General features: G+C 38.0%; 2 protein-coding genes across 13 annotated transcripts in view; one reads left to right on the forward strand and one right to left on the reverse strand.

The window, feature by feature from the left end:
* ART3 (ADP-ribosyltransferase 3 (inactive)) overlaps window positions 1-19,672 on the forward strand; it is a 33,998-nt gene extending 14,326 nt beyond the window's left edge. Inside the window, exons 4-12 of one of the 12 annotated variants that reach the window (XM_052641869.1) lie at window positions 7,322-7,354; window positions 8,269-8,295; window positions 9,279-9,308; window positions 11,547-11,579; window positions 12,197-12,229; window positions 12,863-12,895; window positions 14,639-14,671; window positions 17,641-17,670; window positions 19,295-19,672. In XM_052641869.1, the coding sequence (XP_052497829.1) occupies window positions 7,322-7,354; window positions 8,269-8,295; window positions 9,279-9,308; window positions 11,547-11,579; window positions 12,197-12,229; window positions 12,863-12,895; window positions 14,639-14,671; window positions 17,641-17,670; window positions 19,295-19,425 (383 nt within the window). In that variant the 3' untranslated portion in view covers window positions 19,426-19,672. Of the gene's footprint in view, window positions 1-7,321; window positions 7,355-8,268; window positions 8,296-9,278; window positions 9,309-11,527; window positions 11,580-12,196; window positions 12,230-12,862; window positions 12,896-14,638; window positions 14,672-17,640; window positions 17,671-19,294 lie in introns of all 12 variants that reach the window. The other 11 variants (XM_052641878.1, XM_052641873.1, XM_052641874.1 and 8 more) reach the window with 11 other exon arrangements.
* A 2,458-nt stretch (window positions 19,673-22,130) lies between these two features.
* The window catches only part of NUP54 (nucleoporin 54), a 32,849-nt gene continuing 27,056 nt past the window's right edge, over window positions 22,131-27,923 (reverse strand). Inside the window, exons 10-12 of the mRNA XM_052642045.1 lie at window positions 25,096-25,215; window positions 24,701-24,811; window positions 22,131-22,741 (exon numbers count right to left, since the gene is read on the reverse strand). Of these exons, the coding sequence (XP_052498005.1) occupies window positions 22,613-22,741; window positions 24,701-24,811; window positions 25,096-25,215 (360 nt within the window). The 3' untranslated portion in view covers window positions 22,131-22,612. The remainder of the gene's footprint in view (window positions 22,742-24,700; window positions 24,812-25,095; window positions 25,216-27,923) is intronic.

A 27,923-nucleotide genomic window follows, 5' to 3' on the forward strand; every position in this document is an offset into this window, starting at 1 on the left:
AAAAAAAGATCATGGTCACTGTTCATGGTCTGCTGCCAGTCTGATCCACTACCGCTTTCTGAATCCTGGCAAAACCACTATAACTGAGAAGTAGACTCAGCAAATTGATGAGATGCACTGAAAACTGCAGCGCCTGCAGCCAGAACTGGTCGACAGAAAGGGCCCAGTTCTTCTCCATGACAATGCCTGACCACGTGTCACACAGTCAGTGCTTCAAAAGTTGAATGAGTTGCACTATGTAGTCTTGCCTCATCTGCCATATTCACCTGCCCTCTCACCAACTGACCACCACTTCTTCATGCATCTCAACAACATTTTGCAGGCAAAGCACTTCCACAACCAAAAAGAGGCAGAAAATGCTAAGAGTTTACGGAATCCCTAAGCGTGGATTTTTATGCTACAGTAATAGACAAACTTATTTCTCATTGGCAAAAATGTCATTGTAATGGTTGCTATTTTGATTAACAAAAATGTCTTTGAGCCTAGTGATAATGATTGAAAATTCACAATCCAAAACTGCAATTACTTTTGAACCAACCTAATACAATGTGAATTTCTAAGTAGGTGATGTAGAATGTGACTTTTCCTAAACTATTTGATCACAGAATACTTTTCTCGTGGTCTGTCTCTGAGACTAATGAGGAACAGACTGGAAAATGCTGCACCAGTGTGGACTGATGTGAGCAAGAAGCTCAACATGTTCTGAGTGTGAGCAGAGAAACGAAAGTTTGATGTAGAATAGTTATGACAAGATGACTCTGGAACAAATTATCTACTTGGGAGAACTTAACCATTAAGCAGAAAGAAGCTGGTACCCCTAAACCAGACCACTGCACATCCATAAATACCTCAGCAATGCTAAATCTGAATGAGTGTGCATGTATGTATTTCATGATAGACAATTCACATATAAATAAAGTTTAGAGATAGCAATTGGTATGAATTGTGTGGGCCTATTTGTTGCATTTGAAAGGACTGAGGAAAAAAATGCAGCTTGGAAGAAGGTATCATCAGAGACAACAGAAAAGATTGTGGTCCAGCACCTTTAGAAGCAGACTGGCAGCTCACAAGGGGAGTGAGGCAGTAGCGGCAAATTCACCTGTGGATTATATATGATACTTAGGTGTTTATTGTTATCTTCCGCTACTTGAATGAAAATGTCTAAAGAGCAGTTTTTTTTTTGTTGTTGTTTTACTTTTTCCTTCATTGACCTATGACCTACCCCAAGAGTCTAGAAAGGTGTCTGGCCCTGGCACCCATTCAGAGATCAATAAGCAGTGAATAAATGAATAAAAGAAAATAAATAAATTCCTGGTAGGAAGTCATAGCTTTGAGATTTTATGTACCTTACAGTGTAGGTATAATATGATTTACTGGAAGGAAACTAATAAGAGAAGTAGTAGTGCATACATCATCCTCTGAACTCTCATTATTTTACTGAACAGGCTGATCATAGATCATCTGGCATTTTGGACAGTGTTTCTATAGCAAGGGACTAGACTATATATATATAAATATACTCTACATGTTAATAGAGCGATTGGGGCAAGGAATGTCAACATTCTCTGACTTGAAAAGTAACTTTGTTAGAAAGGAAGAGCCTTGGGACTCCAGTGGCTGGGGTTAGTCTGTTTTGTTGAGCATTCTCGGACTTGTTGAGCCATCTCTATGCTAAGCCATCAAAAGGGGGAGGGAGCTATCCAGATTTTTTTTTTAATATAAATTTATTTAACTGGAGGTTAATCACAATATTGTATTGGTTTTGCCGTACATCAACATGAATCCGCCACAGGTATACACGTGTTCCCCATCCTGAACCCCACTCCCTCCTCCCTCCCTGTACCATCCCTCTGGGTTGTCTCAGTGCACCAGCCCCAAGCATCCTGTCTCCTGCATCAAACCTGGACTGGCAATTCGTTTCATATATGATATTATACATGTTTCAATGCCATTCTCCCAAATCATCCCACCCTCTCCCTCTCCCACAGAGCCTAAAAGACTGTTCTATACATCTGTGTCTCTTTTGCTGTCTCACATACAGGGTTATCGTTACCGTCTTTCTAAATTCCATATATATGCGTTAGTATACTATATTGGTGTTTTTCTTTCTGGCTTACTTCACTCTCTATAATAGGCTCCAGTTTCATCCACCTCATTAGAACTGATTCAAATGTATTCTTTTTAATGGCTGAGTAATACTCCATTGTGTATATGTACCACGGCTTTCTTATCCATTCATCTGCTGATGGACATCTAGGTTGCTTCCATGTTCTGGCTGTTACAAACAGTGCTGTGATGAACATTGGGGTACATGTGTCTCTTTCAATTCTGGTTTCCTCAGTGTGTATGCCCAGCAGTGGGATTGCTGGGTCATAAGGCAGTTCTGTTTCCAGTTTTTTAAGGAATCTCCACACTGTTCTCCATAGTGGCTGTACGAGTTTGCATTCCCACCAACAGTGTAAGAGGGTTCCCTTTTCTCCACACCCTCTCCAGCATTTATTGCTTGGAGACTTTTGGATTGCAGCCATTCTGACTGGTGTGAAATGGTACCTCATTGTGGTTTTGATTTGCATTTCTCTGATAATGAGTGAGGTTGAGCATCTTTTCATGTGTGTGTTAGCCATCTGTATGTCTTCTTTGGAGAAATGTCTATTTAGTTCTTTGGCCCATTTTTTGATTGGGTCATTTATTTTTCTGGAATTGAGCTGCATAAGTTGCTTGTATATTTTTGAGATTAGTTGTTTGTCAGTTGCTTCATTTGCTATTATTTTCTGCCATTCTGAAGGCTGTCTTTTCACCTTGCTGATATTTTCCTTTGTTGTGCAGAAGCTTTTAATTTTAATTAGATCCCATTTGTTAATTTTTGCTTTTATTTCCAATATTCTGGGAGGTGGGTCATAGAGGATCCTGCTGTGATTTATATCAGAGGGTGTTTTGCCTATGTTCTCTTCTAAGAGTTTTATAGTTTCTGGTCTTACATTTAGATCTTTAATCCATTTTGAGTTTATTTTTGTGTATGGTGTTAGAAAGTGTTCTAGTTTCATTCTTTTACAAGTGGTTGACCAGTTTTCCCAGCACCACTTGTTAAAGAGATTCTTTTCTCTGTTGTATATTCTTACCTCCTTTGTCAAAGATAAGGTGTCCATATGTGTGTGGATTTGTCTCTGGGCTTTCTATTTTGTTCCACTGATCTATATTTCTGTCTTTGTGCCAGTACCATACTGTCTTGATGACTGTGGCTTTGTAGTAGAGCCTGAAGTCAGGCAAGTTGATTCCTCCAGTTCCATTCTTCTTTCTCAAGATTGCTTTGGCTATTCAAGGTTTTTTGTATTTCCATACAAATTGTGAAATTATTTGTTCTAGCTCTGTGAAAAATACCATTGGTAGCTTGATAGGGATTGCATTGAATCTGTAGGTTACTTTTATACTCATTTTCACTATATTGATTCTTCCAATCCATGAACATGGTATATTTCTCCATCTATTAGTGTCCTCTTTGATTTCTTTCACCAATGTTTTATAGTTTTCTATATATAGGTCGTTAGTTTCTTTAGGTAGATATATTCCCAAGTATTTAATTCTTTTTGTTGCAGTGGTGAATGGAATTGTTTCTTTAATTTCTCTTTCTATTTTCTCATTATTAGTGTATAGGAATGCAAGGAATTTCTGTGTGTTGATTTTATATCCTGCAACTTTACTATATTCATTGATTACTCATTCAAATATGAAGGAGAAATCAAAAGCTTTACAGACAAGCAAAAGCTAAGAGAATTCAGCACCACCAAACCAGCTCTCCAGCAAATGTTAAAGGATCTTCTCTAGACAGGAAACACAAAAAGGGTGTATAAACTCGAACCCAAAGCAATAAAGTAAATGGCAGCGGGATCATACTTATCAATAATTACCTTAAACATAAATGGGTTGAATGCCTCAACCAAAAGACAAAGACTGGCTGAATGGATACAAAAACAAGACCCCTCTATATGTTGTCTACAAGAGACCCACCTCAAAACAGGGGACACATACAGACTGAAAGTGAAGGGCTGGAAAAAGATATTCCATGCAAATAGAGACCAAAAGAAAGCAGGAGTAGCAATACTCATATCAGATAAAATAGACTTTAAAACAAAGGCTGTGAAAAAAACAAAGAAGGACACTACATAATGATCAAAGGATCAGTCCAAGAAGAAGATATAACAATTATAAATATATATGCATCCAACATAGGAGCACCGCAATATGTAAGACAAATGCTAACAAGTATGAAAGGGGAAATTAACAATAACACAATAATAGTGGGAGACTTTAATATCCTACTCACACCTATGGATAGATCAACTAAACAGAAAATTAACAAAAAAACGCAAACTTTAAATGATACAGTAGACCAGTTGGACCTAATTGATATCTATACGACATTTCACCCCAAAACAATGAATTTCATCTTTTTCTCAAGCGCACATGGAACCTTCTCCAGGATAGATCACATCCTGGGCCATAAATCTAGCCTTGGTAAATTCAAAAAAATTGGAATCATTCCTTCTGACCACAGTGCAGTAAGATTAGATCTCAATTACAGAAGAAAAACTATTAAAAATTCCAACATATGGAGGCTGAACAACACACTGCTGAATAACCAACAAATCACAGAAGAAATAAAAAAAAATCAAAATATGCATAGAAATGAATGCAAATGAAAACACAACAACCCAAAACCTGTGGGACACTGTAAAAGCAGTGCTAAGGGGAAAGTTCATAGCAATACAGGCATACCTCAAGAAACAAGAAAAAAGTCAAAGAAATAACCTAACTCTACACCTAAAGCAACTAGAAAAGGAAGAAATGAAGAACCCCAGGGTTAGGAGGAAAGAAATCTTAAAAATTAGGGCAGAAATAAATGCAAAGGAAATGAAAGAGACCATAGCAAAAATCAACAAAGCTAAAAGCTGGTTCTTTGAGAGGATAAATAAAACTGACAAACCATTAGCCAGACTCATCAAGAAACACAGGGAGAAAAATCAAATCAATAAAATTAGAAATGAAAATGGAGAGATCACAACAGACAACACAAATACAAAGGGTCATAAGAGACTACTATCAGCAATTATATGCCAATAAAGTGGACAACTTGGAAGAAATGGAAAAATTCTTAGAAAAGTACAACTTTCCAAAACTGAACCAGGAAGAAATAGAAAATCTTAACAGACCCATCACAAGCACGGAAATTGAAACTGTAATCAGAAATCTTCCAGCAAACAAAAGCCCAGGTCCAGATTGCTTCACAACTGAATTCTACCATAAATTTATAGAAGAGCTAACACCTATCCTACTCAAACTCTTCCAGAAAATTGCAGAGGAAGGGAAACTTCCAAACTCATTCTATGAAGCCACCATCACCCCAATACCAAAACCTGACAAAGATGCCACAAAAAAAAAAAAAAAAAACTACAGGCCAATATCACTGATGAACATAGATGCAAAAATCCTTAACAAAATTCTAGCAATCAGAATCCAATAACACGTTAAAAAGGTCACATACCATGACCAAGTGGGCTTTATCCCAGGGATGCAAGGATTCTTCAGTATCTGCAAATCAATCAATGTAATACACCACATTAACAAATTGAAAAATAAAAGCCATATGATTATCTCAATAGATGCAGAGAAAGCCTTTGACAAAATTCAGCACCCATTTATGATAAAAACTCTCCAGAAAGCAGGAATAGAAGGAACATGCCTCAACATAATAAAAGCTATATATGACGAACCCACACCAAACATTATCCTCAATGGTGAAAAATGAAAGCATTTCCCCTAAAGTCAGGAACAAGACAAGGGTGCCCACTTTCACCACTACTATTCGACATAGTTTTGGAAGTTTTGGCCACAGCAATCAGAGCAGAAAAAGAAATAAAAGGAATCCAAATTGGAAAAGAAGAAGTAAAACTCTCACTGTTTGCAGATGACACGATCCTCTACATAGAAAAAAGTTTCTTGTATAGCCAAACACCAAGGTTGGCCTCAGGGTACCATCCAGATTCTTACAGATTTCCTGGGCCGGTAAAAACTGGACCAAGTCACCTGGATTCTTGTTGAAACTCCATAAATGGAGCAGGATCTGAGAGCAGTTATCAGTGAGCATGTCTCGTAGTGAAGCCAGGTGTTTCACACCCGCATCTTAGATCGAGAGGTTCATCCTCAGGGAGTTGAAGTTCCAGATGAGGTGTGTGAGCTAACCAGACTAAGAGAACATATGACATCTAGACCTTCCTGTGGTGTCTGGGAAGCCTTCCATGACTCATGCTGGCACTAAAACTACACACCCTTTCGCTGAATTTCTTGGCTTAGCCTTTGTTGGGCAAGCTGGCAGATTCCCCCTTTATGTCAAGTCTCAGAGGAGTCAGTGTAGCACTCGCTGGTGACTCTTTCTAGGGCATCACGAGCAAGAGGCTCGCGGGCCCATCCACACATACCATCCGATTTCATGTTCCTGCTCTCCAGAAGATGGCGTGTTTCCTCACGCGCGGATCACTGTTCTGGGGCACATCAACTGCATCTCTCTGTGTGAATGCACAGGATGTCTGTTCATACATTCCAGGATCTGGAGCTCTGATTGAGATTCTTTTTCTCTACTGGGTACAAATTGTCATAGTAAAGGGATAGGTTAACTGTTGAGGATATTTAGTATCTGAAGAGAGGGTTCAGTTGAGTTCAGTTGCTCAGTTGTGTCCGACTCTTTGCAACCCCATGAATCGCAGCACGCCAGGCCTCCCTGTCCATCACCAACTCCCAGAGTTCACTCAGATTCACTTCCATCAAGTCAGTGATGCCATCCAGCCATCGCATCCTCTGTCGTCCCCTCCTCCTCCTGCCCCTGATCCCTCCCAGCGTCAAAGTCTTTTCCAGTGAGTCAACTATTCGCATGAGGTGGCCAAAGTACCGGAGTTTCAGCTTTAGCATCCTTCCTTCCAAAGAAATCCCAGAAGAGAGGGTTAGTTAAATAGATAAATTTTCTGCTAATTTTTTCAGACTAATCAGTGTTATTATTAACTTTGGATGGGATTCTGGAGGTTATTTGAAGCAATCTCCCAAAAAAGACATAAATGAGGAAACTGAATTCCAGAAAAGATAGGTGTTGTATCTGGATCTACTGCTCTTTAGTGACTATACTATGAAACAAAAATGTGATTTACTTCCCACTAAGTTATAAGTCTGATAGACTCGGAGCTGACAGATTAGATTACAGTAGCAACAGACCAATTTGAAGTTTTTAATAGGGTAGATTGTGTCTAACTAATAAAACTTTATCTTTGTGTTTCAGGACTAAAAACTGAAAGTTGTGTTGAGAACATGGGTAAGATATGTTTTAAAGTGTTATCTCTATAATGGGAATTTTATCAGTGTTATTTCTCCCTGGATAGGTCAGAGCCACCCCACTATCCTGTCGCACTGTCAGCCCTTGCTTCCTCAAGGCAGAGTTGTGCTGCCTCTCTTACCTTCTCAGGGGGAGGGTGCAGGGATCCACCTTAACCCTACCCCAGCTTTGCCTGTGGCTGTTCTCTCAAACACTGCATTTGGCTTGGGCATGCCAGGACTCTGCCAGCTCTGACCCTAGTCCATCATTACAGGAGCGTAAGGGCTCCTGAAAACCCCTACATGACTCCTATGCACAGAGTTAGACTCATGTTCCTATGTTTTGGCATCTTGGGAAGTAATATTTGGGAGACTGAAGAAGGAATGGAGTGAATATGGCTCAGGGGGAAAGATGCGGGGGGACAAAATGGTAACTTGGTCTGCTTTCTCAGAGGAAAATAGGAGAATATAACAAAAATAATCTTTCTTAGAGGACCATGGGAAAGATTCGGAAAGGTAAATAGAAATTCTAAGAATGTTCAGGAACAACATCAGCAAATTAGACTTAACAGATTTTAACTGAAGTTGCCAGAAAATGCCTTGGGCTGGTACATACTTTGGATGGATCCTATTTGAAGATTTCTTTGTTTAAAAAGTTTGAAAAATAAGGGTCCATTTCTGCCTGTCTTCCTGGCTAGTTTTTCTATGGATTCTTCTTCACATAATTAAAATGAATCTGTAACCATTTTGTTTCCAAGATTGAAATTTTATATTTCTCATATTGCCATATTTTGTTTGTATCTTGAATGTAAGCCAACTCAAATCTTTATAATTAATAAGCATGTAAAAATAGACTGAACCTGACATTCACTTATGAGTATAGTACTATGTAATGAAAGCATGTTTGTATTTTAGACTATTTTCAACCTGTCTACAACCCTGGTAAGTATGCTCTAATATTTAAAAATAACCCATACATGGGTGTTTAATAGCTCTTTCCTGTTCAGCAAATTCAGTTCTTAGCTGAAAAAAAGGAGTTCTTTGCAACTTTGAAGGAGTAACTTGGCAGGTATGAAGTGGGGAAGAGAATCTATTCTGGGGAAATTTACCTCCCTTCAAATGAGAGGGTGAGATCTGAACAATGTGGGAGTGAGGTTGGTGGGACCCAAAGAGCTAGGCACTCTTGACAGGTCCAAGGTCTCTTAATAGATAGAGCTCTATATTAAGTCATTGAGGTTAGCCTGTGTGACACCAGACATCCAGATGAAAGTATAAAAAGTTAGTGTTTTTGCCTTTCTTAAATAAGCTAGTGTTTGGTATCATTTGACTAAAACGTCTGGGTGTAGATGCGCCACTACCCCCCCCCCCCACGCCCGCCCCGTCCCCCGCTAAGTTTCCGCTTATGGTGATATGGCTCAGGTCACTTCTTTGTATCTAAGTTCCTTTATGACATGTTTGGCCCATGTGGCTACCGTGTGAAGAGAGAAAAGTTTCTAGTCGTTTCTTAAGTATGCAGGTTACTTGACGTTTGGAAAGTACTTCCTGTCCTTGTGTGAAGCATTTCATGCATCTGAGGACTTGCTTAGTAACACTTCTTATTGGCTCAGGCAGCCACAAGTTTTACTGGTCCCTTCACAGGGACTGCAGCTACCTCTTCAAGACAGACGTTTTTCTACCTTGTGGAGATTGCTAGAAGGCTTGCTGTATGTAACAGTTTTTCTTGGTAGAAGGGGCCAGAGGACTGTTCCAGTCCTATTAGCCAACTGTGTTTAGTTTGTAGCTGACACTTAAATTTAGTAGCATTAGTTTACTGGATATCAAGTGGATCTTTATGGCCATTTTACTTTAAAGTAGTTGTACTGTAACTGTGATAACTCCGTTACTTTGGTCTATTTTTGAAACTGATGTTTCTTTTTGTAACTTAGGTGAGGAAAACCAGAAGCTGGAAAACCCTGGTAAGACACTCTCATAAACTCTGGGAACTTACTTAGATTTGCAGGGCAACTTCCTTAGGGGTGGGAGCAAGTGGGCATAGAATGGTAAGGAAAAGTGGGAAGAAGGCAGAACCCACCTTTAGCTTACGAGTTTGATGTGTCAGAGCCCCTCCTGAGCTCCAGGTGCCCTTCTTAATAAGGATGGTGCAGCAGCTCTCTCTGTCTGCTGCTGTCAATCTGTAGGGCATCCCAGTAGGACAGCTAGAGCCAGCACATGTGGAATGAGTTATAGAGAACCTATTATTTTTTGCTTTATACTAGCTGTTACATGGATAGAGGAAGGTGTGATTAATTGTTTCACAAACTCTTGTAACCTAGGGTGTTCATCAGGGGCATAAAAATGACATTTTTTCCTAAATTAAAATGATTATATATATACACACACACACATGTAAATATATGCCAAAATATATATATGTGTGTGTATATAATCATTTATATATATAGTTGCTATTAGCTGTATCCATTTGATATTTAGTAAATTCTAAAGTATGACTCATTCCCAAGTTTTTTGGTCTTTTTAAAAATAATATTCTTCAAGGATCCTGGGACACAACCATGCTCATAAATTACTGGTGAGATTATAAATTCAAACTTCTCTGGAGGACAATTCCAATAATTTGTATCACTAGTCTTAAAATGTCCATACGTTTTAACCTAGCTGTAACACTTTTAGATATTTGTCCTAAGGAAATAAACATAAAAGTTTGTGCACAGAATATGTATAGACATGTTTGTACAGTGTTACAGTAGCAAAAACTTATAAATAAACTTAGTATCCAACAGTTGGACATTGTTAAATAATTTACAGTTTTATTATGAAACACTAACCAATTTAAAAATCATGTTTTCAAAAAATATCTGAAGATATGTTGCTGTTGTTTAATCCCTGAGTGGTGTCCGACTCTTTGTCACTCCATGGACTGCAGCCCACCTGTCCATGGGATTTCTCAAGCAAGAATACCTGGAGTGGGTTGTCATTTCTTTTTCCAGGGGATCTTCCCGACCCATAGATCGAACTCATGTCTCCTGCCTTAGCAGGCAGATTCTTTACCACTGTGCCACCAGAGAAGCCTGAAGATAAGAGAAAGTACTCACAATACAGTGACAGTAAAAATCACAGGATAAAAACAAACTCTATACTCAATACTGTGTAATGGCCTTAATGGGAAAATAATCTAAGAAAGAGTGGACATAGGTGTATGTATAACAGATTCACTTCACTGTACTTCTGAAGCTAATACATTGTAAGTCAGTTATACTCCAATAAAAATTTTAAAAAAGGATAAAAACAGCATATGGAATATAATGTCAAATTTATTTTACAGTGTCGAACAAACTTCCATTTATAAGATAAATAAGCACAAGGAATATAATGTACAACATGATTATAGTTAACAGCTGTGTAGTGTATTTGAAAGTTGTTAAAAGAGTAGATCCTAAGAGTTCTTGTCACAAGGGAAAAAAAATTTCTTTTTTGGTATTTATATGAGATGCTGGATGTTAAACTTATTGTGGTAATCATGCCACAATGTATGTAACTCAGGCCATTATGTTGCACACCTTAAACTTATACAGTGTTTTATGTCAGTTATATCTCAGTAAAATTGAAAAAGTAATGAAAATGTATGTAGCATATACACATATACATATATTATAGCAAAGAGACAAGAAGGAAATGTACCAGTATTAAGAATGAATAGCTCTGATATCTGGAGAAGGAAATGGCAACCCACTCCAGTGTTCTTGCCTAGAGAATCCCAGGGACGGGGGAGCCTGGTGGGCTGCCGTCTATGGGGTCGCACAGAGTCAGACACGACTGAAGCAACCAAGCAGCAGCAGCTCTGATATCTGGGATTATGAGTAATTTTTAATAAATTCCTATATTTTTCTAAATTATCTATAATTATATTACTTATATAATCAAATTTTATTTAAAAAATTAATCATGACAAATATAGGTCAGAGTCTAAAAAATATAAATCAGTAAGAGAGATTTCGCTTTATCTAGAAAGTGCCTGGATCACTGGCCATAGTTCTCTCTGTAAGTTAGGCACCAGTGTGCTAAATCTTCTTCGTTTTTACCGAAAACTCTAAAAACTTTGGGAATGGGTCGCCTCTCACTTGTACATAGTTATATAAGGTTAATTTTCAAGCTTACTGCATTTATCATTACATAGTTCCTATTCTCATCTTTAGAAGTGAAAAGCCAGGCATCCACTGTCTTTCCTGGTAAGTGATCCTTTATTTACTCTCTGAGACTAGCTGCAAGGTTAGAAGGAGATACGAGGACTCCTAGAATTAAGGACATTACTGGACATGTAGAGTTTGAGGAATAACTTAAGCCACAACAGGGGAACTCTAGTTATTGAGAGCTGCTTATGTTCCATGTAATAATGTATTTAGCACTTTTATGATCATCACTTACTACAAACGTGCAAGGTGTTTCTTTTGCATAAATAAGGAACTGAAGGTCAGGGATTTATTAAGCCTGCCCAGTCAGAGATTAAGCCTGCCCAGTCAGAGAACTAATAACTGTAATGACAATAGAACTAAACCAAGCAGAGTCTTAGACCCAGTACTGTTTCATTCAAAAGCTGGTGTACTCAGATTGCCTTATGAAGACAAGGTTGGCTAGATCGTGAAGTCCTTGAAGTCCCGCATCAGGAGTTTGGGCTTTGTCCAGTCTGAGAATGAAGAGCAATTAAAAGGAGTTTTCATTGTTACTGTTTCCCACCTCCACCCCCCGCTTTTTAAGTCTTGGAGATGGGGGCTGGTATACCCAAAAGGGAGAATTAACAACGCAAGATAGTTGATTAACATTAACCAGTATTCATTTCTGTCTTCAGGTATGAAAAGCCAGGAAGCCACCCAGATACCTGGTAAGACAGCTTTATTTACACTCTTGGTCCAGGTATGAGAAGAGAAGGATTCCTCCGGGTATTAAAGAGAATATTGTCATGAGACAACTAGTCATTAATATTTCCCTCACAGCCTCCTTCCTGCCTGTCTTTCTGCAAAATTTTAGCTGGAGAAGAGAGTAGGAAAGTGCCTTTCCTCCCTAGTGTGTGTGCATTCTCAGAGCAGGATAGTTAGCTCTGTTGGGGGCAGGCAGAAGGCAGGCTGCTACAACCTGGATGCATGCAGTCCAGCCTTAGATTCCACAGCTAAAGGTATTTAGTAGAAACTTTGACTTTATGCAAAAGCGGATTGTTAGCTTTGGCTGCTAATAAAAGCATCTCGGCACCTAGGATCTGCAGGTAACTAAGCATAGTATTCTCCTGGCGCAGCGGCAGACTTAGTGAGGCACCATGACAGAAGGCTTTTCTGAGTCTGGCATAGATTTGCACAGTGAGGGTCCATGTAGCCAGAGCTTTGTAAGTAAAAGCCAGAAACTACAGTGCAGGTGGGCTCTCTGGTGCATGTATCACTTGAGTTCATGAGACAAGAAGGAGTTTGAAAATTGTACTTACTGGAACAATCTGCAAGTCACTGAAAATTTCTTTCTCATTCAGGAATGAAAATTCCAGAATCTTTTTCACTACCTGGTAAGCAATGTTAGGCATGCTGGAGAGGAGACTGCCAGTCTGGGAAGTATAGATATAATTGTCACCATTACATATGCAGGGAGGCTAAGTACTTTGCGCAAGATCACATGAGCGAAAGATCTAGGTTCTTATAACCAATTTGTTGTTCAGTCGCTAAGTCATGTCCTGCTCTTTGTGGCCCTGTGAACTACAGTGTGCCAGGCCGCTCTGTCCTTCACTCTTTCCCGGAGTTTGCTCAGACTCACGTCCATCAAGTTGGTGATGCTGTCACCCCTTCTCCTCCTGCTCTTAATCTTTCCCAGCATCAGGGTCTTTTCCAGTGAGTTGGCTCCGTATCAGGTAGCCAGAGTATTGGAGCTTCAGCTTCAGCATCAGTCCTTCCAGTGAATGTTCAGGGTTGATTTCCTTTAGGATTGACTGGTTTGATTTCCTTGCAGTCCGTGGGAGTCTCAAGTGGGTAGCCATTCCCTTCTCCAGGGAATCTTTCTGGCCCAGGGACCGAACCCCAGTCCCCTGCATTACAGGCAGATTCTTTACTGTCTGAGCCACCAGGAAAGCTGCTATGACCAAGAACCAGTTTCTTAAAATGTATGGTTCCTCAAGTGTTTTTCCATTATATTTATCATGCATATTTAACCTACCTTTAAGATATAACCATGAAAACAAGTATATTAAAAAGTGTGAGGCTATTGCTGAACGCAAGGCTTGTGAGGGACCTTGAGTTTCTATGGCTGGAGAAACTGAACAGTGTAACTCCTGTCAAGTCAGAAGGACCTCAGAACTTCTGCTGATAGGGGAGGAAAAAATATTAAAAGGCTCTCAAACTTAATTTTTATCTCTGAGACAAGGAGAAGACAAGGAGAAGGTTTTAAAAAAATAAAGACATGATCTAGTATTTTACCAGAGAACTACGGACATAACAAAACTTCTGTATGCCTAAGAATTGTCATCTTTCAAATGTGGCTAACACACATACGTTGCCTTATGGAGATACCTGTAAGGCCTATGAAAACACAGAATCTCAGGGTGCAAGCCCCTATCCAGTGCTTATAAATCCTTTCTTTTGAATTCATAAGGTGTTTTGAAAATAATTTTTGGTAGGTTTTGTTATTACGGAATGATCATCTGTTAAGGAAATTAGATTTCTGGCATCTGCTAAATGGCATCCATCCACACAGCACTGAGCTTTGCTTAACGTTGCTGCCTTTGGGTACTGCATGCTGTGGGCAGGAACCAGCCATTCAGTTCACTGTGACCCAGAGAGAGAGGTTCCAGCAACACTTTTATATTCACCCAGATTTGAATGATTGAACTTACTTGGCCACAGCTTTGAAGTGAACCTTTAATGACATTGATGGCACACTTTGTTTACATCTCTTCAGCTCGCTGGACCTGAGTTTACATAGTACTCTCATTGGCACCTTACTTGGCACACTGGGTTTTGAAAGGCAGTTGCTTAGCAAGGTATGGGGATGCACATGGTCTGTGTAGACAGACCCAACTTCATGAAGTCTCTCCTCTGCCATTTTCCTCTTGGTAACTTTGTATAAGTTATTTCACTATTCTGGACCTCTGCTTCTGCATCTGTAAAACAAGGAAAGCTTCTGTCTTGCAGGACTAAAGTCCTAACTTAGGATTAAAGTCCTAATGAGATAAAGCACTGATAAAACAAATGGTGGGTTAAAATAGTAAATGGTAGTTGCCTTTATTATTATCTGAATAATAAATCTTTTTCTCATTTAGGAATAAAAATGTTACAACCGGATGAAAAACCTGGTAAATTCTTTTTATAAAATTCTTTTATGTATGTGGGGGTGGAGGCACCATGGGGTTCTGAGTCCTTTACTGTAATCGCTCACTGAGCTCCATCTTAAGGGGTCTGGACACTTGGGCTGTACAGCTTGACATCCAGTCTGCAAGCCACAGGGGAGGCGCTGAGGACTCCTTTCAGTGTGAGCAGTGGACTGCTCTTAGGGCTCCCTGGGTCAGGCAGAGACAAAGGCAGCTGACCTGAAGCTGGGGCAGTGGACCTCCAGCTGCGCCTGTCCATTCCAGAAGGGGCAGGTTTCTCCAGGTGAGCAGGCTACTGAGGGAATCTGTAGTCACAGGAATGGCAGCATTGAGTAGGGGTGTGTGAGCCCTGCACAGTGTGGGACATGCTTTCTGCCCTCCTTACTGCACTCTCCATGCCCTCCAGCAACAAGCCGCTCAGTTTTGCTAGGACTGTTTTGTATTGTGCCCTTTCTTAGAAAACTGTTATAGTGCAGGCTTTTTTTTTTTTTTTTAGTTTTATTTTATTTTATTTTTTTAGTTTTTTATTTTTTTAATTTTAAAATCTTTAATTCTTACATGCGTTCCCAAACATGAACCCCCCTCCCACCTCCCTCCCCATAACATCTCTGTGGGTCATCCCCATGCACCAGCCCCAAGCATGCTGTATCCTGCGTCAGACATAGACTGGCGATTCAATTCTTACATGATAGTATACATGTTAGAATGCCATTCTCCCAAATCATCCCACCCTCTCCCTCTCCCTCTGAGTCCAAAAGTCCGTTATACACATCTGTGTCTTTTTTGCTGTCTTGCATACAGGGTCGTCATTGCCATCTTTCTAAATTCCATATATATGTGTTAGTATACTGTATTGGTGTTTTTCTTTCTGGCTTACTTCACTCTGTATAATCGGCTCCAGTTTCATCCATCTCATCAGAACTGATTCAAATGAATTCTTTTTAACGGCTGAGTAATACTCCATTGTGTATATGTACCACGGCTTTCTTATCCATTCATCTGCTGATGGACATCTAGGTTGTTTCCATGTCCTGGCTATTATAAACAGTGCTGCGATGAACATTGGGGTACATGTGTCTCTTTCAATTCTGGTTTCCTCGGTGTGTATGCCCGGCAGTGGGATTGCTGGGTCATAAGGTAGTTCTATTTGCAATTTTTTAAGGAATCTCCACACTGTTCTCCATAGTGGCTGTACTAGTTTGCATTCCCACCAACAGTGTAGGAGGGTTCCCTTTTCTCCACACACTCTCCAGCATTTATTGCTTGCAGATTTTTGGATCTCAGCCATTCTGACTGGTGTGAAGTGGTACCTCATTGTGGTTTTGATTTGCATTTCTCTAATAATGAGTGATGTTGAGCATCTTTTCATGTGTTTGTTAGCCATCCGTATGTCTTCTTTGGAGAAATGTCTGTTTAGTTCTTTGGCCCATTTTTTGATTGGGTCGTTTATTTTTCTGGAATTGAGCTGCATAAGTTGCTTGTATATTTTTGAGATTAGTTGTTTGTCAGTTGCTTCATTTGCTATTATTTTCTGCCATTCAGAAGGCTGTCTTTTCACCTTGCTTATTGTTTCCTTTGTTGTGCAGAAGCTTTTAATTTTAATTAGATCCCATTTGTTTATTTTTGCTTTTATTTCCAGAATTCTGGGAGGTGGATCATAGAGGATCCTGCTGTGATTTATGTCTGAGAGTGTTTTGCCTATGTTCTCCTCTAGGAGTTTTATAGTTTCTGGTCTTACATTTAGATCTTTAATCCATTTTGAGTTTATTTTTGTGTGGGGTGTCAGAAAGTGATCTAGTTTCATTCTTTTACAAGTGGTTGACCAGTTTTCCCAGCACCACTTGTTAAAGAGATTGTCTTTACTCCATTGTATATTCTTGCCTCCTTTGTCAAAGATAAGGTGTCCATATGTGTGTGGATTTATCTCTGGGCTTTCTATTTTGTTCCATTGATCTATATGTCTGTCTTTGTGCCAGTACCATACTGTTTTGATGACTGTGGCTTTGTAGTAGAGCCTGAAGTCAGGCAAGTTGATTCCTCCAGTTCCATTCTTATTTCTCAAGATTGCTTTGGCAATTCGAGGTTTTTTGTATTTCCATACAAATCTTGAAATTATTTGTTCTAGTTCTGTGAAAAATATGGCTGGTAGCTTGATAGGGATTGCATTGAATTTGTAAATTACTCAAAACATTTACACAGAATCTCATATAATCCAATAAGAGAAGTACTGTCACCATTTCAGAGATGAAAACATGGAATATAGGGAAGTTAAGGAACCTGTAAAAGGCTAGAATGAGACAATCAAGACCCAAACTTCTCAAGTTTTATTCATTTTCTGTTGCATGACACTTGTCTCCCAGCTGGATGTAGTTACAGAAAATACACCTCTAATCTGAGCTTCTAGAATTGGCATTTGGCTTCAGAGCCATCAAAATATGGCAATATTGCAATATTTTAAACACACTTGGAGTTGGAATAGCATAGTAATTAAGAACAGAGGCTTTGAAAGCAGGTATTGCTCCCACTGATTACCAAGCATAAAAGTTGTGATTTTATGCAACTTTTGGGGAAATCTGTATAATATGGATAACTCTACTACCTACTAGGGCTGTAAGAAGTAAAAGCGTTAATGTACGTTAAGTATTTTGTCAGTGTGTGACACAGTAAGCATTCGGTAAATGGTAGGTGCTATAGTTGCACTTGGGAATCTGAGGTTAATATGTAAAAAAGACTTTTCTATAAACAAGATTTTAACTTTTTAAAATGGAAACACACATTGTAAAAAAATTTCAAAGCATGCAAATAAGTAAACTTAGACCCTCCCCCAATACCTGTAAGTCTATCCTGCCCTTTAGTCCCATACCCAGAGATAACCAAGTTTGCTTAATCATTGAATGAAATTTTTTTCTCTTTGGTGTACAATGCAATTAACTGAACCCCTGTTTCTATTTTAGAAGACAAAAGCCAAGATATCAACCAGCCTAGTAAGAAATACTTCTTTTCCTTAGTTGATAGTGTCTGTTTCTGCAATATACAAAAACTGAGAAAGTTTTTTTAAAAAAAGACACCAATCTCGAGTTTAAAGCATCCTAACAGAATATAATGTCACATCCAAATACTTGTATGTGCAAATGGTGGGGGCAACTTGATTTTGTTTCTTAAGCAGTGATTTTCAACTGTAAATAGAGACTACTTTTTCAAGCGATGGTTCTCAACTCTATCAACCCAATTCTTTTAGAACAAATATTTTATAAAGGTATTCTGAAATAAAATTCTTAGATAAGACCCACTTGCACCCATAAAAAAATCAAGTAATGTTCTAATGATATAACAAAATTATAAACATTTCAGTATGTAAATAAATGCCTAGATTATTCTACATAATGAAGTAGTCACATGATTGTATTTAATTACACAAATAAATTTGGATTTAAGAGAAACCTGGAAGCTATTCTATATAAGAAAAATGAAAGTGAAGAAATACTGTGGGCTTATTAGGTAGGTAGAAACTAATTAGATACTAAACTAATCATCTAAACTTATTATATAGAAACTAATGTTTCTTAAAACTATCCAAATATATTTTGCTTATATGTAAAACAGGTCCTGGATATAAATACATTTTTAATTTACATATATGTCTAGCAGTGCATTTGAAACTTACGTGGAGTGGGTCAGTTTTTCATTGTGCAAGACTGTCCACAGCATGGATACTGGTCTTCTACTTCTATACCCCACTGCTGTGATAATCAAAAAATATCCTGACAAGCTTGCAGACTGCCTTAGTAGGCCCTTGAGAACCACTGCTCTCTAGGAACAAACTAATGCGGGAGTGCATCTGCCTGTCCATTTTCCCATAACTGCATGTTTATGATTATGGCAAGCAAATCCATTTATGATTTGAAGGTTTTATAATATTTCCACGGTTTCACTTATGAAATGTGAATGGTGAGCCCATCTGGGTATTTCCAGTCTTCCCTGGTAGTCTAAACCAGAACACAGTCAAAAGTCAGATGTCTGCATTAAGGGCAGTGTGAATCAGACCATCCCGGATGGCTGGACTCTACTGAACCTCTCTCTGCTAGTTCAGATGGAAGGGAAGTGGTTTTCTCCAGAGTAGTCTTTTATGTATAAAGGGAAGAGTTTTGTTTTTTTTTTCTTTAAATCAGCTTGCAGGGCTTAGTGTTTTAAAAAATGCAGCTATATTCCATTGTATACTGGTAGAATATACATATGAAATATACCATTTTACTCAAAATAGATAAGACACAGCATTAAATTTTATCTTTTATATACAGAAAATGAAAATTTTCAATTGCCAAGAAATTCTAGTGAACTTGAACAATGAAAAATTACTTTTGTCTACTTAAATACTAAAAAGGCTGTGGAAACCTGGATAAAACTTAGATCAACACACCTTGATGATATATATGAAAATATATCCCCCAGTCTGTAATGAACTGTATTTAAAGCTGTCCTGGTTAGAAGTACTTCATGTATGTTTCTAATCTAACTTGTCTGTTCATATATTCAGGAAATATGGTATCAGTGGATGAAATGTGATACTCAGAATGACGCGTGTCACTGACTGTGTGTTCTCATTAACAGCTCCAGCTCCAGCAGTTCCAGTTCCAGGTCCCAAAAGCCATCCTTCTGCATCTTCTGGCAAAATGCTCCTTCCCCAGTGTGGGACATTCATCATTTTCATCAGTATAAATCTCGGTCGCTCTGTAGTCTGATACATTCTTTACTTGTACTTTACATTGTACTTGAAATACAACTACAGGCATCCCACAGAAATCATCAAAAGGAATGATGTATTTTTCACTTGTTGGTCAACATTCAGTTGATAAAATGTGAATGTTATTCACTTAGCAATCTGGTAGTAAACCGAGATATCATAAAATTTGTTTTTCACTTATTTCTATATTAATTTTATGATTGTAAAAAAACTATACTTTTAATTCAATAAAAGACCTTTAATTTCAGTAGAATTGCCAGATATTGAAAGGTTGTTGCTAAACCGCGAAAAGACACCGGGATTCTTGGCCTCCAGAGGAGAAGAATTCAATCCGGGGCCAGAAACAAGGCTTGATCGCTCAGAGCTTTTGTGTAATAAAGTTTTATTAAAGTGTAAAGGAGATAGAGAAAGCTTCTGACGTAGGCATCAGAAGGGGGCAGAAAGAGTACCCGCTTGCTAGTGTTAAATGGAGTTATATATTCTCCAGTGAATCAAAAGAATGTCTGGAGGTTGTAAGACCTCACCAGACCTACTCCCATAATTTACATTTTAAGATAACAGGTTTAGTCAGGTTTGATCCAGAGACTGTCCTCAGGCAGGATACATTATTATTATATAATCCTAAAGAATGTAGAGGGAAAAAGTTTGTTCTTTCTTCCTCCTTGAGAATTCCAGACCCCTCTTTCCTTGGGGACCCCTAGACTTCTTATCAACCTGCCTATGAAATGACTCTCTCAATACTAAAATATCAATAATGCTAGTGGTTAACATGAATTTAATTCCTGAATTAGAATTTTAAAGGTGTTTTACTCATCTTTAAAGGATCAGACTTTGATTTCAAATAGTATATTCTTTCAGTCTCATTTTCCTTCTATATATGAACACTTTATATTTTTACAAACACACCAGTTTACTAAGTGTTTCACATACGTAGTCCCTAACTTGAACCTCCTATTAACCTAGGAAGGCAGACAGTACTAAATGAATATGTGGGCTCAGCAAGAAAGGAGGATGAGGTAAGTACAGTAAGGTGCTCTTTTCCCCAAGAAAAAGAGTGGTTGAATGGTAACAGATTTAGGCATGGGCTTTGATAAGTGACACTTGTTTACCGTACCAATGTTTCAGAAAGAACTTAGGCCATTTTCAGAGATACAAAAAAACGTCATGAAGTCTAAACTAGGTGTTAAGGGTTTTCATGTTGAGAATTTTGAGTGAACTATCCGCAAGAACCATTATGCAGTTCACAGAACTTGTATAAATTGTGCTGGAGAGCACAACTTAGTCCTGAGGCCAAAGTTAGTATGATTTCCATCCAAATCTAGAACTTGATTATTTGCTTGGAGCACAAGTCAGGTACAGACCAGGGCTGCTTATCTAGCTAACCAGCTGCATGAACAAGGCCTGTAGCCTGCCTTACACATGCAGTCACCAGCAGAATCAAAACTTAGGAGGCTAACTGGACCTGTCTTTAAAACGCAGACCCTGAGCCCTGTTTAGGGCTTGTAAAATTAGAAATTAAGAATATGACAGCACAGAAAATGAAAGGCTAGAGAGGTGAGCATGGTTAGCCATCTGTCCCAACAGAGATGTTGCTCACTGAGGAGCAATTCTCATTTGTTAAATGACCAGTTCTTCTACAGTAAGAGGGCGTGCAGAGGGGCAAACTCCTTTCACCTTTGGCTACAAGGATGAGAAAGAGGTGTTAGAAGAAACAGCCCACGAGCCTTGTTTGTGTCTCCTACACAACTGTTAGCTAGTCTGCATCTGGACAGATTCCTCCAGTGGTATCTCAGAGGGGGCCTCTGGGTACACACCACACTCCTCGCCATCCTCATAGTAACACAGTGGCAGGGTTCATAGGCTGTTTATGACACCTCTCATAACCCAAAGCATGATGCAGAAATGCAGAGTGAAAGCATTCCAAGAGGGGCTAACATGATGCAGTGAGATGTGCCACGTGTAGTCAGAGAAATTGCTTAAATTACCTGGTTTTAAAGAATCACTATTGCATATTACCATGTCTAATTTAGATTTTCCAGTGTTTTCAGATACTAATGATGTATTAGAGAATTCTTTATCCTAGATGATATATGAAGTAATTTCTATTTGCTGTACCCTGGTTGAAATACATCAGTATTGAGGGTGAAGTGAAAGTCTCTTAGTCGTGTCCAACTCTGCAACCCCATGGACTGTAGTCCTTGGAATTCTCCAGGCCAGAATACTGGAGTGGGTAGCCTTTCCCTTCTCCAGGGGCCCTTCCCAACCCAGGGATCAAACCCAGGTCTCCCACATTGCAGGCAGATTCTTTACCAGCTGAGCCACAAGGGAAGCCCTTCACTTTGAGGGTGAAGTCAGACTTAAAACCAGGTTAAAACTGAAATACTTGAGTTGTGATTATGATTTAATACTTGTATGAACACGAATCGTCTTTCTCCCAGAACCAAATAAAGCACCAGACAGAATTATATAAAAAGTGATTATAATCAAGAATTTATTTGTTTTCATATTTTTTAGAAAGAGGTTTAAAAAACAAAAAACGGTGCAAAAATGATAAAATGTAATTCTTCTGTTATATCCTAATTGCTTATGTGTGTTCTGTAAATTCCAAATAAGTAAAATAATATAAAAATATATATTCAATCTTTATAGAATGAAAAGAAAACCACATTAATCATTAAATACTCTTGGGTTTTTTTTACTCCTCCCACAGATGAATTCACAAATATAAAAACTGACATTTACATTCTGAAGTACAAATCTCCAGCAGCCAAGTAATTATACAGTTTATTTTGTTATGTGCAAAGTAGACACTTCATATTTACTTGCTATGGAAAGCAGAGTACAGGCTCAATGGAGAATAATCATTAAACATTGATTATTTCTAAGAACAATGCTGTTGTAAAAATGTACAATAGTAAATATTTTTGGTAATTATGTATTTCTCTTTTAAAGTAATTACAGCTTTTTAGATATAAATCTTTCAAGGGCTAGCTCTGAAAAGCAGTGAGGTGACTGTTATTTCAGATTTGATGAATAATAATTTTTCAGTAACCTTCTCAAAAACCAAGTCAGGAGAGAGGATTGTTTCCCCACCCGCCCCCCATGTGGTCAGTTTCATTTTTAAAGAAGGCCTGATGTAACAGGAAGATGTATTTCACAAATCTTTAACACAAGTTTGTGAGCTGTCAACTGAAGATACCACCTCTGATGTGGATGGTTTCATTCAATCCATGTTCTACCAACTTGATATCTTCTAAGTCATCTTTTATGATGCTGATCAAGTGGCTAAGGCCTTCCTGTTGTTGTTTCAAATGCTAGAAAGAATCAAAAAAATATCAATGTATTTCTCTATTAAATTGCAAGCTGCTTACAAGAAAAAGGCTATTTTTCATTATTTTACTAGCAATACAGGACTCAGTCACTCTCATATGCATATTTTAAAAATCTGCACTGTATCTTTTGTTAACACTTTTAAATACAGTTAAATACTGTGAAAAACAAAATCAAATATGTAATAAATATTACAAGTTTTACATAAGATGCAGATTTTTACAGATTTCTTTTATCAACCTTTGATAGAAAACCAGTTATATTAAAACAATGCAAGAAGGTACTCAAATATAGATTAACAAAATAATCATTCTGAGAATTTCCATGTTTTGAAGTACAAAGTATAAACGGATGATAACGGTGGTAACTACTATTGCTAACATTTCAGGTGTTTATATTACTCGCAATTTTATTGCATACATAAACTCATATAGTTATTCTAATATGTTGGAATTGTTCTCAGTTAATTATAAATATGAATATAATCAGGTATATGTATAAATTAAAAGATGCTTACTCCTTGGAAGGAAAGTTACGACCAACCTAGAGCATATTAAAAAGCAGAGACATTACTTTGCCAACAAACGTCCGTCTAGTCAAGGCTATGGTTTTTCCGCGGTCATGTATGGATGTGAGAGTTGGACTATAAAGAAAGCTGAGCACCGAAGAACTGATGCTTTTGAAGTGTGGTGTTGGAGAAGACTCTTGAGAGTCCCTTGGACTGCAAGGAGATCCAACCAGTCCATCCTGAAAGAGATCAGTCCTGAGTGTTCACTGAAAAGACTGATGTTGAAGCTGAAACTCCAGTACTTTGGCCACCTCATGCGAAGAGCTGACTCATTTGAAAAGACCTTAATGTTGGGAAAGATTGAGGGCAGGAGGAGAAGGGGATGTCAGAGGATGAGATGGTTGGATGGCATCACTGACTCAGTGGACATGAGTTTGGGTAAACTCTGGGAGTTGGTGATGGACAGGGAGGCCTGGCATGCGGCAGTTGATGGGTCGCAAAGAACTGGACACAGCTGAGCGACTGAACTGATACTCTTTGAGAACCCAGGAGCCAAACTAGTTTCTAGTTGCATAAAACAGCAATATTCATACTAAAACACATAATAAAATTAGATAAATAAAGGACATTTATAACTACCTAAAATCCTCAGGCCATGCCAATTAGTCCTATCTAATATGTTCCACAAAGTTTGCCATCTTAATATATGTTTTTAGACAGTTGCTGGATGGATGGACAGCTTTCATTAAACCAATCTGTATTTATACTAATGAAAGTAAGCTAGAGTAGTACTTCCTAATGTTTTCATAGAAGTGAGGCTTAGACAAGTGGTCTGAGGTCTTGGCTCCTGCAGCCTCCACCCAGGTCCCCTGAAGGCTGATGGGATCAGTAACCCTCCCTTCAGCAACTACCATTCTAGCTTTGGGTACACCATATAAATGGAATCCTACAACTTTTGTCCTTTCAAATAACTGGCTTATTTCACATAATGTCTTCAAAGTTCATCCATGATGTGGATGTTTGTGTGTATAAACTGCCTGCCTTTTTAAGGCTAGTATTCCATTGTATACATATACTATATTTTATCTACTTATCCATCTATGGGCACCTGGATTGCTTCCACTCTGGCTACTGAGAATAATGCTGCTATGAACATGGGCATACAAATATCTGAGTCACTACGTTCAATTCTTACAGGTACATAACCCAGAAGCAGAATTGCGGGACTGTATTGTAATTCTATATTTAATATTTTAAGGAAGCATTTTTCACAGTGCCTGTGTATATCATTTTACATTGCCACTAGCAATGCATGACAGTTCCATTTTCTTTACATCCTCTACACGTGTTATTCTCTGGAGGGTGTTTTGGATAATAGCCATCCTTATGGATGTGAATTCACCTTTTAAAAAGTGCACTCTAGTGGAAAACTTACCTGCTTGATTTCTCGTAACAGATCTGCATCTATGTAATATCTTTCTTCAGATTTGACTGCTCCAAAGTGATTCTGCATCCTGATTTGGGACATCAGTTCATTTAGTCGGCCCTTAAAAATAATACTGAGTTGAATTAGAACTGCTCACAACAGCAACCATTTCTAAGAGAATGTTTTAAAAGGATGGATACGACTCTAATTAAAGGTGTTTCAATTCTCCGTTTGTACCTTATTAGAAACGTTAATACAATCATACAATTAATACACGCCCAGAACATCATGATTGAGAGTCTACTTTAGAAGGCAAGTTTTAATTAAAAAAAACACGTACTTAAAGAACAAGTAACATTTCTCTTCTGAGCCACCTGAAACAAATTCTAGCTTTATAGTCTTACCTTAAACTGAGTAGGGGCATTTAGTTCACCCTGAATTGTATCTAGCTGAACTCGCAACTGCTCTTCATCAGCTTGGATGGCATATCCACTCTTCCTCTGAATTTCCTGTTTGATTAGGACCTACACAAAGAAAGCCCAACAATAAGAACAGAATTATCTCTTTTCATTTATGCAGGTAATTTTATTACACATCAACTGTTGGAAGAAATTAGCTAAATACACTAAGAATAGTTAGAATCGTAACAGTTCAAGGTTTGAATTGTTTGCCCATTCTTATTAGGCAAGTTACGTGAATTTACTTTCAATGACTACATAATTTTCATGATTAGCCAATAATTTACTTAAGTATTCTTATATCGAGGGGGATATATAGTTTCTAGTTTTGACACTCTGAACAATGCTATAATAAACAGTTTTGTCTGTGTATATATCTTTATTTACTGGTATAGACTGCCATGAATTTGAGATTGCTGGGTTTAAGGGTAGGTGTATTCAGTCTTCAGAAGCTGCTAAATTGCTTTCCCAAATATCCTAGTAACTTAAATATTCATAAGACACATAAGACTACCCTTTTCCACACATTCCTGTCAGCAACAGGTAACGACATCTGAATTCTCTCCCATCTGATGGGAGAGCGAGCACTAAGGCATCACACGGTTTTTCTTTTTTAAAGTCTGCATCCCCTTGATTGTTTTTTCTTTCTTGGCCACTTGACTTCTGGGATCAGTTAGGATCTTAGTTCCTTGACCAGGGATTGAACCCAGATTCCCTGCAGTGGAAGCAGGGAGCTTTAGCCACTGGACCACCAGGGGATTCCACCCCCACCTTGAATGCTGAAGGACCATCATCCATCAGTTAAGAACTATTTCACATCTGCCCTTCTGTGAATTGTCTTTACACATTTGCCTGTATTTCAATTGGGGCTTTAGGGGTCAAAATGTAGCACTTTGTAAGATACAAATATTTACAACTAAAATCAGTGCCCTTTGCAAATTCACAATCTTTTTCTAAAATCACTTGACCACTGACAAATACCTTCTGTTTTCTTTTGCTATCCAATATTTTTGTTAAGTCAATTTTGTTTTTTTACAGCTTCTGGTTTTCTGGCTGCATGTCTCTTCAATCCCTAGGTTGTTCATGTAGCTTCATAAATTTCTTAAGAGTTAAGTCTTTAATACTCTTTGTTTTTGTATATGGGCTTCCCTGGTGGCTCAGATGGTAAAGAATCTGCCTGCAATGCGGAAGACCCGAGTTTGATCCCTGGGTTGGGAAGATCCCTTGGAGGACGGGATAGCAATACACTCCAGTATTCTTGCCTGGAGAATCCTCGTGGACAGAAGAACCTGGAGCTAATTGGTACATGGTGTGATACAGTGGTCAAATTTTCCAGATGAATGGACAATTACTCTAGCATTATTTATTAACTAAACCCACTGAATTGAAATATCACCTTTTTCATATTAAGATACAACATGCACCTATTTCTGGATTCTCTATTCTGTTCTGTGGATCTTCATGTCCAATCTTACACCAAGCTCATGCTAATTTGATGGGAAGAACTTTAGTTTCTAAAATTTGATAAAGCCAAGTCCGCTACACAATTTTTTTGTTTTCCTGAATCTATTCTCAAAGTTATCCTTATGTACTGAAAGATTTTAATCATTTTTTAAAGCTGTAATTCACTCTTAAAATTTATAAAGTATATATTGTCTCATCTAAGAATATGGTTTAATCTGTGAAAACTTTAATTCAGATTGTATGCTTTCCTCAAATTTATTCCTAAGTACTTTACAGTTTTTTCATGATAATGAATGGAATACTCTTATTTCCCTTAATAGTATAAAGAAACATTGATTTTTAAAACACTGATTTTAAAACACTAACACTGATTTAGTATAAACACTAAAAATCTCATATTTAGCCATCTTACCACATTAATTCTATTGTTTATTTCCTTGGGTTTTCTAGATACACAGTCATATCATCAGCAAAGAGATGATCTCTTTTCATTGTTTTATACTAGTTTAATTACCCTGCTTATTTACAAAAACTTACGTATTTTCCTTCCATGTGTTGCTAGAATAAATTATGTTCATAGATCCTGTTACAGAACCAACCTTCCATTCCTGAAATTAACCTTAGTCAAAGTATATTATATTCCTTTAAGAAAAAAATTACAGTCCTTTAGAATTTGATAATAGCTGGATTCTCTTATATTTCACTTAGGTTTTCTGCACTTGTTTTCTTTTGTCACATTTACTGAGTTATAATTCACATACAACAAAATTCACCCTTCTTAGCAGTACAGTTCTATGTATTTTGATGAACACAGGTTACCATCACCACAATCAAGATATAGAACACTTCTATCACCCAAAAAGTTCCCTCCTGCTCCTTATAGTCTCCTCTCCCTTACCACCTGCTCCTAGCAACCATTGATCTATTACATACCTCTCGCTGTGCCTTTTGCATTGTATCATATCAATGGAATTATATATAGCCTTTCAGTCTGGTTTGTTTTACTTAGCATAATCTGTACCTATGTTAGAATTATCTGTTTATAAATTTTTATTTTGGGATACTAAAACCTGATAAAATGCTGCAGATGCGCTGGAAAAATAATTTGGTTACTGAAAAGGCTGAACACAGAGGTACACATTACCAAGCAATTGCCATCCTCGGTTTATGTATCCCAAGAGAAACAAAAGCATATATCCACACAAACACTTGTACACAAGTGTTAATAGGAACATTATTCAAAATAGCCAAAAAGTTTAAACAACCAAAATGTTCATCGATTGATGAAGAGATAAAATATGTTAATCATA

Source organism: Budorcas taxicolor, chromosome 6 (assembly GCF_023091745.1).
Source record: "Budorcas taxicolor isolate Tak-1 chromosome 6, Takin1.1, whole genome shotgun sequence".
NCBI classification, from domain to species: domain Eukaryota; kingdom Metazoa; phylum Chordata; class Mammalia; order Artiodactyla; family Bovidae; genus Budorcas; species Budorcas taxicolor.